Source organism: Dendronephthya gigantea, unplaced genomic scaffold (assembly GCF_004324835.1).
Source record: "Dendronephthya gigantea isolate DGI-Jeju-01 unplaced genomic scaffold, DenGig_1.0 000019F, whole genome shotgun sequence".
NCBI lineage: Eukaryota > Metazoa > Cnidaria > Anthozoa > Malacalcyonacea > Nephtheidae > Dendronephthya > Dendronephthya gigantea.
This window is the reverse complement of record NW_021163029.1, coordinates 1,119,992-1,133,800: the sequence shown is the minus strand read 5'-3', so window position 1 is coordinate 1,133,800 and position 13,809 is coordinate 1,119,992. Positions and strand designations below refer to the sequence as shown.

Below are 13,809 nucleotides of genomic sequence, written 5' to 3'. Positions count from 1 at the left end.
GTGTGCCACCGTAGTTACTTAATGTCAATGACAATGTTTTTCCTCAAATTTTGCCGAATTCAAGAATAAGCAATGTAATTTATAGTGCAGCAATTGGAAAGTATTTGAACAAATATATGCAAATTATTTACTGCAAATTGCATATTCCTCAAGACTCAAACAGGCTCCCAATTCAATAATGACACAATATCCTCATCGAACAAAAGTCTATCAAAAGACATATACAAAGATGTATAGTACTAGTGGACTAAGTAGAGAACCCAATTGACACAAGTATCAGCGAACACCTTGGCTCAGATTATGATTTACGATGATATATATACTTAGAAAGGAGAGCGGACTTATAAAGAAGAGAAGTGCTATGAATTTCAATTCCCATGAAATTCCAATTCCTATGAAACTCCAATTCCCAGATTCCCCGATTCCTGTATTTCGCAATTCTTGGATCTCACCACCTCGAGCGTATAAAAGGACATGCTGCTATTAGAGGCACACAGTGCTAACGCGCAGTAAACTTGATTTGTTCTTAGCTCTTTGACTGTATACGAAGGTAAAAATATCGTTCGTTCAGTTTCACAGAAATTGCAGAAATTGAAGCGCTAAATTCGTGGTCGTCACTGAAGTATCTCCAGAAAGGTACGTCAAAGGTATTCTAATTCTCAAAACCTTGGACTTTAAGCTTCTTTCAAATCTTTGAGGCTTCATGATCCTCGAAGTATAATGATCAAAAATTGCCATTGGTGAAGTTCGCATTCATGCTACTGCTGGTGAACTTGCAACTGAGTCATTCGTTTCTTGAACAGCAATTATATACACGAGAGCTAGCTTTATAGGTTTCACTTCAAGCACAAAATTCCTTTTGAGTTTCATTGGTTTTGTTTATTTGTTTCTAAAACCATTATTCGCATTTTAGCTCTTTGATTTACACGCTGAAATTAAACCGATCGCTGTTCGGTAACCACTAAGCTGCATAGTATTGAAATTGGAAGTATATATCTTCAGGTATGGCAATATTCAATAATGTGAATTAATTAAATGAAACATTGCTTTACACTTTGTATAGATGTAAAACGATCGTAGATTACAATTATATCTCTTTTCTCAAACTCTGGGAATTGAAACTAGTTGTATTGACTATACATGAATGATACATACGTAATAATATCATTATGTAATATGATGAGTTTATATTGATTTAAATTCGAAGTGATAAGTCGTGGATTTTCTCGGCAAAGCACACATTTGGAAAACTCACTGCTGAAGTAATAACTTATAGTTGTTCGTTTTTGCACAGCAATTATAGAGGCAATTAGAACGGCCTTGCAACTGAAGATTGAAGTAATTTTCACCAAAGTTTTGCATCTTTGTTGCATAGTTTCCAAAGGTCAATAATGTTGGGTTGAAGTTTGATTGTAATCGCATTATCGCTTATAATAATGATAATATATCGCATTATCGCTTATATACCTTGATAACTCTGCATATCAGAAAAACCGAATTCAATCATTGTTTTATGATACATTTGAAGAATAGTATTAACGAATGAAAAACCTTATTTTATAGTAACATCCAAAAATACATCAATTATTCATACATAAATACATTCAAATGACTACCGCTTGTCAACCACCGCAGGCTCACTTGCAGATAACTCAGTTTTCTGCTAGCAGATAACTGGATTTTGCGTGATTGCACGATTTATCTGTCAACTATTAGTCAATCAAATTGCTTTTACTACCATAATGTATAATTATATGAGTTATGAGAATGCGTACTTATCACGAATACGTGTCCCACATTTTTTCATGCTGTTCCCTTTTAAATGCGCCATTTTGAATCTTGCGAGGAGTGAGAAATCTTTCAAAAAAACTTTAGATTCAAAACTTAAATTTTGGGTAAAGGCATATCACACAGAGGCAAAAATGCCAAACCCAGCTCGGCATTAAGTTGCAGAACAGAAAAAAAATTAGAAAAACAGAAAAAGCGACAAGCGATAATCGAGAAAGAGTCGGTTTTCACCGTTGAGCACACAACTGACAAACCAACGGCCTATCACCATATATATTCATTGTTATGTAGGAACTATAGTTAGTAGAGAATAATGTTTATTGTAATAGGTTGTCAATTAGTATTGCCTAACGAATTTTTCAACTGTGCTTTGCCTTTGTTTTTTGAGGATTTTCTGTTTTTTTACATGCAACCGTTTGTTTACATAAATTGTTATTTGGCTTGAACTGATTATTTGCCCCATAACGTTGCTTTGATGCAACGATAAATGGTTAAAAACTTTTTGCCTAGCTACGAAAAACATATCACTATGTATAAATTTTTAAAAGGTTTTATTTCTGCATAAATAGTTGAAGCCGTGGGAAGAGAAATGACTATGACTATATTTTATTTCGCTTCTCGTGCATTTTGTGAATAAATAAGAACACATAAAACGAGTTTAATACAATCAAAAAGATCATTTAGCGTACCTCAGTACCAGAGGAGATCAAGTGTTAATTATGTACTCCACACTCTAAAAGTTATGTCTTGTCTTTGTGGAGGTAATTTTCATTTTTCACACAATAAAATACTGCGTTATAAAGTCGACAGCGAAGCAGGATTCCATTTTTTCCGTATTATGACTTATGTACGCTTGAAAAAAGATTGATCGAAAGCTGAGAACAGCTATCAGACTCCATCAGTCAATTCATGAAACAATGTAGTCAACAGGGCCGTAGCTAGACCGCTTAATTGGGGGGGTGTATATTCATATATTCATGTTTATATACCATAGAAACAATAGCATACAAAAGAAATCATTCGGGCATATGACGAATATATGAATATGCACCCCTCCAATTAAGCTTCTAGCTACGGCCCTGGTAGTCAAACAAAAACAAAAACAAAAACAAAAACAAGCTTTTCTCTCAAACTCACTCATATTCATATCTCGCTCATCGCGACCGGGCACCAAAAACTCCTCGCAGGAGTCTGAAACGGGGAAAAATGCCCTTATAAATCCGCCATCTTTGGAGACAAATTTTTATAAGGGAAAAGGTATCAGTACGCATTCTATGTCTATTATTTCTATGGTTATGAGTAAGGAACTAGGAAGTCACATGAGATATGCATGCGCAGATCGAGTATTCGCTATTGAAGCAGTTGTGATTGCACCCAATAAGGGTGGGTCTGTTATTTGTAATTTTTCTCACACAGTGTGTTGGGTGGTAGATTCCCTAGTTCCTCACTGATTACTCATAGAATCACAATCAAACTTCAACTTACACTTGCAGGTAAGCCTTAAATTCTATTTCGTCATCAGTCACGTCACTAGGGAGTCACATGAGACTTCAAAGCTGCGCAATCACAGCAAGTTTGGGAACAAGGATTTATTGTATAACTGTACAGAGTCAAAGTTTTTAAAATAGTAACAACTGGAAAAGAAACAATACCTTTCATTCTGACAATATATCAGTTTAAACATTAATTTGACCATAATTTAATAACGTTTTACCAAAGTTGGTGTCCTGCCAGTCCTGGTCAATAACGTTTTTTTTTAAACTTTGCAAAAGGTATTTTCACTTGACCATCCAGCACTAGCCATGATAATGTCTGAAGGTATATCTGACTTGCGTCTGCTGCTGTTGTGGCAGCAGCTCTGGTATTGGCAGTTTTAAAAATAGAAATATCCATATTTGCCTGTTGCAAGACCGTGTGTATATATTCCAGTAGGTGATCATGCAAGACACATAATTTTTTGTCCACCGGATAAGCCTTAAAACACAGTTTCAGTGGTTTGGAACCAGGTTTCGTGGTATTTTGTAGTTTGTTGAAATGGAAAACACAGTCATCGTCCCCAATTTTCATGTTGTTGTTGTCAATACTTGTGATTGCAAAGTCTGGCATCGCTGCCCGGTCAAGAGTGACTTTCAGTGATAGTTCTTCGACAATGTTGAACTGTTTTAGGAGGTTTAAGACGATGTTCATTTCCCGTATCTCATGGTTTTTGAGCAGAGTTGGTTTTTCGGTGAATACTCCTTTAAGGAGCGTCGAAACAAGGGGTGTGTACCAAAACTGAACTGACAGGACAAGTTTGTTATTAATGAAAGTGCACATCGTGCTATGCTGATGCAGCAATACCCAACACCCGTATCCAATGTCCCTTTAACTTAAGTAGCATGCATGCCCATAATTATATTGCCCGCATATTGCTTTTTTGCTCTGTGCGCCAAGAGTTTTGGATGACTTTTGAAGCTGTGTCCGAAAGCCCCTGCTTTTTCAGCGGAAGTGCCATATCATAAGACATGCAGAGCTTTGGATTCATGGGATGTATCTCGTTGGTTGGTTTGGAAGTGATAATAGCTCCTTGCTTTTTAAAAAGACACTTGGTTTTTGGACAATCATGTTCATTGCTTTTGGCCACCATATCTGTGTTGGCCAGTATGGGATCACTAGAATCCCTGAGGCTTGATCTTCTTGATCCCTGAGATTTGATTCTGGAAGCAAATAAGTCAATGTCAGGGGTGAAACTGAACATGTTACATGCCAAGGTAAGTATTTTTTTTATTAAGGCACCATTCAGTACCCCAGTTGAAAGACCGAGGCTGGAAATCTGCTGGATAGTTTTCTGTGCTTCGGTTCTTTTAAGTGACAGGAGTTTGTCGGTTGATTTGGCAAGAATAACTCCTGCTTTCGCCAGATTGGATTGGTTTGCGCTGGCACGAAGTCCAATTAACTGCTTTGCTGTGTGTTCTATATTCTCGCCCAGATTTCTGGGTCTACTCGTGGCCCCACAAGTCTGTTACAGTTGTCTGGCCGGGGGTTTGATCCCGTTTTTCTTTTCGAAACCATTCTCAATTTTTGACAACTCTTGCCCGAGTCGAGCGTTTCGAAAGCTCTCAGCCAAGTCGGCCTTTGATGACCCACAAAGTACCCATATGCATGTGTCTTCGTCACTGCTCTGGTTATCTTCCACTTCTTCAGGCTCAGGTGTCACTGAAGCCAGGCGTGATTTCTTTCGTTTCGCGAGAGGTGTTTTGTCTTCCTGTAGGCGTTTCAGCGACTTTTCCATGATCGTGCCCACCATTGTTTGTAAGGACTGGTTTAACTGTCGAAGAAAACTGCTTCATTTCGCCGATAAGTTATCAATTTCGTTGGGTCCATTGATGTCTGCATCGGCAAAAAGTTCGTCTTCCTCGGGTGCTTCAACAGTTTGTTTTTCTGAGTCGGAATTCTGTACTCGTGTAAAACTTGCAGTGGAATACTTTGAACGACGCGTGCAAGTGAATACTTGATCTTCGCATGCATATCCCATGTGACTTCCTAGTGACGTAACTGATGACGAAATAGAATTGCAAGTTGCTACTAACTACAATTAAAAAGTTGGCGTTTATTGACAAATTCAGGAATTTATATTTCATTTGTAAATATTAGTTACTAAAGTTAATGATGGCTGTTACAGTACTACCAGAAACTATATAATATTCATGCACTGAACGTTTATAACAAAAAATACAAATACGCGTCGGCGAAGTTGCTCTATCTATATGATATTGAGCTCTCGCTGCGGAAAGTCCAGCCTATATTTAAAATTACTTTTTCGCAAATCTTGCAGGAGTGAGGGAACCATATAAATATATAATACAGAATTCTGGTTCCTATTGTAGAAATATTGTTGTCATGCTAAAATAAGAATATCTACTGTAATCAAAGTAAAATTATGCATCAGGAAGTAACCATATATGAGCTGCACGGTCACAGACCTGTATATGGTATACCATTTGCTATAGAATTTTGCATTATTGATTTAATACATAAGGAAAATATCGCATTGGTCTTCCAGCAGGTATAAAGGCAGTTAGAACTTAGAACAAATATTATCAACGGCTGGTTGGTATCCGGCGACATACTCTTTATTCATAACTCAATTTTTCTGAATTTTCTAGCCCTTTTCTTAATTTTCTCATTTGCCTATCGAAAAGTAAAACTATTCAGCCTAGTTGGCAGATCAAGTAGCTAGTTTCCATCTAATCAATGGCCTAATCTAGCTCCTCTTGCAAATCAGTGCTGACTAGCGCAATGAACTTCTATGGGAAATTTATCCTTGCCCATGATGGAAGCAGAGTTGTCTTCTCTTGTTAATCATGCATGATTTCAAAGTCAACAAAACAATAGGATTGAACCGAAGAAGATTTGTGTTGGAAAAGCCGTTCCTATATTAGATTCTCCCAAAATAAAATGGTTCAAATTATAGTATAAGACCGTATGCCGGTTTTTATGGTATATAAGGTATAATAAGTATTCGCTTTTACAATGGTCTTTCAAGGCTGATTTACTTGTCCTCTTTGCGTGTTTTATTTTACTCATAATTTAGTCCATTGATATAATAAACAGAACTTTACGATAACAGGCGAGCCGTCTATAATTATATGATCAACGATTGCTCTTAAAAGTATTTTTGAAAACCCTGCCAAGCAGATCTCCTATCTCTATGCCATTCTTATAATTTGTGAAAATATGATTATTGTATTCGAGAGATCAAAGACTAGAAAATTCAAAATTCAAATAATACATATTAGTATATTGTCTTTTCTACGAATGGTAATATTTTCAGCCGGGTGAAGAAAATATGGATTAGCTAGGGCGACATGAAATATTTCAAATTTTGAGAGGTCATGCAGGGGCCGCAGAAGATCCTTAAGTGTGGGGGAGGGGGTTAGTATTCATATATTCACGCTCAGGATTAATAGTTTCTTCCAAAAACTTTACGGTCTGTTAACACGAATATATGGAATTTGGATCTTCTTCAGCTGTCCTTGCAGGGGCTTCAAGATTGCTTGCATATCCCGTATGTGATTTCTAAATTCTGTAAAAGCCCTGAGAATTTTGGCATGATAAACAATTTTCTCTCCTGCATGCCTGAAGTTCGTTCAGCCCATGCACCATGCAGTATTTTGAGCTCTCTACGGTTGTACCACGAAGCTACTGCTCTCTAAAGGAAATATTTCCATGTTTATACGACATATAATTTGAGTGTTTCTCAACACTCATAGAAAGACCCTGGGCCAGTCAGAACAAATCTACTGGACAGGATCCCAAATTCTTGGGCTGGCTCAGTTGCTGCAAAGTTACCTCGCAAAGAATAGACCTTTTAAAAACGTATGCAGCATTAACTTTAAATTGTTCTTCCATTGCAGAAAAATGGCAAAGATGATTTCTTGTGTTGGACGGCCATTCGGCTTGGGAATGCTTTACGATCGTCGCTCAGACAAGTTGATTCTTGGCAAAACGTTGTGGTCTCCCGACCATTTAAATGCTGCACTCGACACTATACTACAACCATTCACTAACTCCAAAGTGTTCACAGAAAACACAGTTGAAGATAAGACAAGTGCACTTGACATAGAAGCCAGCCTAAAGTTGAGTTTTCTGTCCGGGCTAGTTAATGTGGAAGGAGCTGCAAAGTATTTGAATGATACCAAAACGTCAAAGCATCAATGTCGTGTCGTTCTGAAATATGAAACAACAACGGAACTTAAACAGCTCACAATGGAACATTTAGGAAAAGGCAAAATCCAATATCCCGAGGTGTTTGATACTGATATGGCAACTGATGTGGTGGTTGGTATACTGTACGGAGCAAAAGCATTCATGGTATTTGACAAAGAAGTCTCAAAAAACGAATCTGTAAAAGAAGTACATGGAAACATGGATGTCTTGGTTAAATCTTTGGCAGGCATCTCTGTTGACGGACATGGGTCTGTTGATATCACCGAAGATCAAAAGAAGAACTCCGAAAACATGCGTTGCCAGATGTATGGAGATTTCCGCACCAACGAAAGTCCAACAAATTACGAAGATGCAGTGAAAATCTACAAACAGTTGCCTTCCCTGATCGGTGAGAACGGAGAAAAAGCAGTTCCAATTAAAGTGTATTTATGTCCATTGAGTGCAATCGACAGCAAATGTCAAAGAATGGTGAGAGAAATCAGTTCAAATCTAGTTAACAAGACTGCTGAAATCCAAGAGCACCTCCTGTCTGTTATCGCGATATGTAACGACCTGGCAAGGGAAGAAATATGTTTCCATTTTCCAAGATTAGGAAGACAACTTAAAGATTTTTTGAAAACGATAGAGTTGTACAAAGTCTTTTTACAGAAGAAAATACTGGCGGTTCTTCGACCCCAAATTCGAGGTGGAGGAGTTGAGGAAACTGCGTTGGCACAAATCATCCAAGAGAAGGAAATGTCACCTTTTTCTTCCAAGGCTCTTGAACATTGGCTTGACTGTAAAAAACAAGAAATGAAGAAGTTACAGGGAATAATTCGCTCAATAAAAGAAACTCCAGTCGTGAATCCAGAAGCTGTAGAGAATGAGCTCTATGATCCAGACATCAAGTTTATACTTTGTTGTACGTTCAAAATTGCGTGCGAGGAAGACGAACAAATTTTGAAAATGGATGCCTATGTGAATGACAGCGAAGTTGTTACGAAAAATATCATCAAAGTTGACGAAAAATCCACCTACAAAAAAGTGCGTGAAACGTTGAGACATCTCGTGATTTTAAAGTCAGTCAATAAAGAAGACAGTTCCATGAAAATCCTCGCAACAGATGAACCGCTTCCCCATGACTATGAAGGTGAAACCGGGGCTTTTCTTTACTTTTATGAAGACGGAGAAATTGAGAACGAGGATCTGATTTCACAACCCCCGCCCAACAACCTGAAAGAAGAAGAAGCAGGCGAAAATGAATTACGTATTTCCTGGAATGTTCAAGCTGGAAACGATATTACGCGTTACAAGGTTCAATACAAGGATGAAGCAAGCGGGGACACGTGGTCAAGTGTTGATGTTGAATCTAGCGACAAAGTTCGGCAAACGGTTATCCTTAAAGAACTTAAACCAGCTACAAAATACATCATCCGAATCTGTGCAGAACAAAAAATCAATGTCGGTGAATACAGTGAGGTATTATCCGCGAATACAAAGCCAGCAACCTCTCCTGATAGCTGCGATGGAGCTCGGGAAAGCAACAACAAACCTATCAGTGATCGAATCCCTGTCCCAAAACAACCGGCAACGTTCCGTCCGGAAAAAATCCTTGGTGTGTGCAAGCTTGTCGAGCCACCTCAAAAATGCAAACTTGCTGTCTACACTCTTCCTCTTACTCATGTATTTGAAGATCCTGATCTGAAATTACGTAAATATGAGATTGACTTGGAACCCAGAAAGTCTCGAATAGCAAGTGTACCAAATAAAGTTATAATGATGGTTGGATCAACTGGTTCAGGAAAAACGACAACAGTGAATGCTATGATCAATTATATTCTCGGAGTCGAGTGGGAAGATTCCTTTCGACTGAAATTGATTCATGAAGATTCTTCCAACCAAGGATCAGAGAGTATTGGAAAACAGACTTGCAGCCAGACGCAGTTTGTCACATGCTACACCTTGCCACATTTGAAAGGTTTTAAGGTTTGATCTCAATTTTTTCCATATTATTTATGTTGCATCTCTTCAAATTGGTAAATTTTGTAATAAGTATTAGTATAATTATAAAGGTGATTATTGAAAATTCGGGCTTCTGATAGGTCAATCGACCTCGGATTATTACGCGAGAATCACCCTAAGCGGTTTTTCAAAATGGCTGCGAGTTGTTTCTGTCAAAGTGACACATGAAGAAATACGTTATTTTGACGCAAATACTGTACCTAAAAGCGCAGAAGTGAAAAAATTAGGCATAAAGGTAAAAACGTCTTTGAATATGTAAAACTATAAAATATTTTTACACCGGATTTTTACAAGGATCAAGAACTCTTGAAATCTTTAAGTTAAATTTCGACAAACTTCACCCTCAAAGAAATTTTTCATACAACATATCTTGCATTGCCATTGCCAGAGTTGCGCAAAGTATAGAAATGACTTCTGTTTTGTTCGCCTTTGCAAGGCATGTTAAATGCTGCATGACTCGTAGTGCCACTTTTGTTTCGCAATGAAGTTTATGAGGCTGAAAATGAAGGCCCTTCTATAAAATGAAAGATGTCAGCATCACGCGAAAAAGTGACGAGAAATACATTGATATTATACCTTCGAATTCATAGGTTAGACTACCATAGAAAAATTAACGCACATCTGCAACCGAAAGTTTTCATACGTTTTGAAGCGCTGCACTCAAGTACTTAATGGTCATCATCAGTCTAATTAATGTTTTGCCGTGATTTTCCGTTTTCTATAGGTACCGTACACTCTTACTATTGTGGACACTCCTGGGTTTGGAGACACTAGAGGAATAAAACACGATAAAATCATAACGGAACAGGTTCGCAAGTTCTTCGAGACCAGTGGCGACGGGGGAATTGATCACATTGACGCCATTTGCTTTCTTGCCCAAGCCGGTAGTCCAAGACTTACACATACCCAACGTTATGTATTTGACAGCATTCTGTCCATGTTTGGCAAAGATATCCAAAAGAACATATCAGTTTTATTCACCTTTGCTGATGGCGATACGCCTCAGGCCTTACCATCCCTGCAAGAGGCCGGAATTCTCAGTAAAGAAGATACGTATTTCCCGCTGAATAACAGCGCACTCTTCGCTGACAACTCCGGAAGTAATGCTAATAAGGTATTTGCCTCGATGTTCTGGTCAATGGGAATGAACAGTTTTGAGACGTTTTTCAAATGTTTGAATACAATGAAAAGCAGAAGTCTTGTTCTAACGAAGGAGGTGTTGCAGGAGAGAGCGCAATTGGAAGTTCGAGTAAGTAGCTTGCAGGATAGGATGAACCGCGGAATAAACACTCTTAGCTGCCTTCAGCAGAAGGAGAGAATATTCAAACAGCATGCCAATGATATTAATGACAACAAGAGTTTTAAGTACACAGTGACGCAAGTAAAAAGAGTGAAAGTTCCCCTGCCATCCGGTACATACGTAACCAACTGTCCTCCTTGTAATAATACCTGCCACTACCCTTGTGGTATTCCAAGGAGCGAAGATAAAGATGGGTGTGCAGCCATGACAAATGGAAATTGCCAGGCATGTCGTGGTCGCTGTCACTGGTCGGTTCATGTAAATGACTCAGTTCGGATGGTGGATGAATACGAGGAAATCCCACAAGAGTATGATGGTAAGAAGGCGAAGTTGGAAGAAGCAGAGAAAGGGTATACAAAAGTCGAGGCAGAAATCAACCGTCTTAAAGCGGAATTTTCCGAAACAGAGGAGATTGTTCTTTCGTTTGTTGCGGAGATGCAACGTGGCTTACAAAGGCTATCAGAAATTGCCCTAAAAAAAGATCCCCTCCAAGAAGTCGAATATCTTGACCTTCTCATTCAATCAGAAGAATCACAAGGCAAACCAGGTTTCATGGATCGTGTGAAGTCCCTAAGAGATACTCGGGAGAAAGCTGAAAAAATTAATAGCATGGCGACACCTGACTATGATCCATGGAAACAATACCGAGAAAACAAAGAAACACAAAAGTTCCTTCGAAAAGAAAACGAAAGGCAGAAACCAGGATTAATGGAACGAGCTTACAACCTTGGAAAGGACTTGTTTGGGAAAAAGTAGATTCTCCCCTCAATGTCACCTCAAAAAGAATTATTAGCGTCTATTTTTATAGTTATAGTAGTTACAGTAGTTACTACATTAAGTAATTAAAAGTGTATCCTAGGCATGCTGATAAGCCCTAATATGGGGCGAGGCAGTTCAGCTGGTGATCTGAAGACTTAAGCCAGAAAACTTTTGCATGCAGTATTATTTCAACTTTTTTCAACTTATGCAATATTATTTGTTATAATCAACGCATTAGCCATCGTAAATGATATTATATTCAATAAAGCCATCGTAAATGATATTTACTTTATTCTATTCCATATAAATTAATTATACAAATAATCGTAGAGATGTTTTAAAGAACAGACATTAACAATGCCACTGGAACCGTGGACAGTGAACGAAGTCAGAAAGGCGTGTACCTTAAACGGTGGATGAGTCCAAGTTCATACATTTAAAAAACATCTTAACTAAAGTTTTCATGATATATTTTTGTAATTTTGCATGACGAACAGCAATATATGATTTATCTTGTGTGTTGTATTCCACGTATATAATTTTACTGATGCATGAAGTCAACGGACCGAAAGCTTTGAGGGAATCGAAATATATACGTATGTTATACCTATATACAGACGAATAATTATTCTTCGCATATAAATAAGGTAGAATTACACTATTTTAAAATAACCAATTTACTGATAGAGACACTACATGCACCTGCTATATATATTCAACCCGCGCTTACCCGCACCCATATTCACCGAGTGTGACACAAATTATGTGTCTACTAGTCAATGAGAGAGTATTTTCTCGCTAAAAGGCAAGATTGAGAGAAAAACATTGAAATCTTCCAGTCGAATGGGAATACCGTCATGCAATCAAGGGCGCGCATACAGAATATAAAAGTAAAATATGGTTACTAAAAACGGTAAAAACCTTTGATTGCTATTCATATCTATTATAGACCTATCAAGTATATATCGGATTTCACTGGACTGAACTAGATGCTTTCTTGGTTTTTTATAGGCAGTGTCAATTAAATCCTCAGAGGCCCGCGAAGCAAACAGCGGGGGGCTATATATTATAGTTCTAAATGTTAATCAGCTGCAGTTACTGTCTGACTTTTATTTCAGAGTTTAATATAAAGTGCGGGTAGAGCAATTCATTTGTCACATTCATTTGTTGTTAAACTGGCAGCCAAATAAATAACTGTTATTTAGCGGCTTATCAGTTGTTCATGGCATAGCATTTTGGTAAAAAAAATAAATAAGCGTCTGTAATCACATATACACCATTCATTACTCATAACGATAAAACAAGGTATCATTTGTGTGAGCCAGCAACCATCAGAACGTTAAAATATGAATGTAGGCGGATTTGACAGGGAATTGAATTAAGCTCATATTCAATACGAAAATTTAAATATGCATAACCATTCATTATCGTCTAAAGGCATTCAACGTCAAGCAATAAACGTACAATAGCGTGAATATGCTGGCCATTGAAATCTAGAGAATATACATCAAAGTAAAAAATAATTCATTCTATTCAAATCGTTGTTCAATAAAATTTTTAAACACCAAAGGAGTGTCAATAAAATGAATGTATAATCATTACAATGGTGTAAATTACCAATTGTGTGATCGTACTAACAATAGAATTCATATCAAATTCATTAAACACAAATATCTTCTCAAGTTAACACTACAAAATATAGCTACAAAGATGTGGTGAAAAATTTTTAAAATTCAATCAGTAGACACGTGCAAGGGATCCGTGCTTTGTTTAAACAGTACGTAAGCATTCCGCAGACGAACATATAAAGACGTGTCAGGTCTTCTGTGTAGGTGATAGAGTCAGTACAAAGTGTACACTGTATGGAGACGTGGAAATGTTCAGGCGAAATAGAATCTCACAACAAGACAGGCATCGAATCGTACAAGCCTTTGAAAATGAAGACGAAGACTATTTACTCGTTGCAGATACATTAGGAGTTAACCCGTCGACGGCGGGAGGGATTGTCGCGCGTTTCATCCGAGAAGGACGAATCCATGAGTTTCCACGGGGCGGCAGAAACAACATCCGCGTAGACGAAGAAATGCGAGAGCGTCTTGAGCAAATTATCAACGAAAATTGTGTTCTAACATTTGTGCACATCAATAGAGAATTACGAAGACGTCTCCCACACAAACCCGAAATCCATGAAAGTACAGTTGCACGAACTCTGAATGGGATGTTGTTCACACTAAAACTGGTGCGACGTGTGC

The 13,809-nt window shown here is 37.9% G+C and overlaps 1 protein-coding gene across 1 annotated transcript; it reads left to right on the top strand.

Moving 5' to 3' along the window:
- Window positions 1–502: 502 nt before the first annotated feature.
- On the top strand, window positions 503–12,116 carry LOC114521140. The gene is made up of 4 exons (XM_028541551.1): window positions 503–636; window positions 914–1,002; window positions 7,185–9,462; window positions 10,223–12,116. Exons 3-4 carry the CDS (start codon window positions 7,189–7,191, stop codon window positions 11,552–11,554), a joined length of 3,606 nt encoding a protein of 1,201 aa, XP_028397352.1. The 5' UTR covers window positions 503–636; window positions 914–1,002; window positions 7,185–7,188; the 3' UTR covers window positions 11,555–12,116.
- The last annotated feature ends 1,693 nt before the right edge of the window (window positions 12,117–13,809 follow it).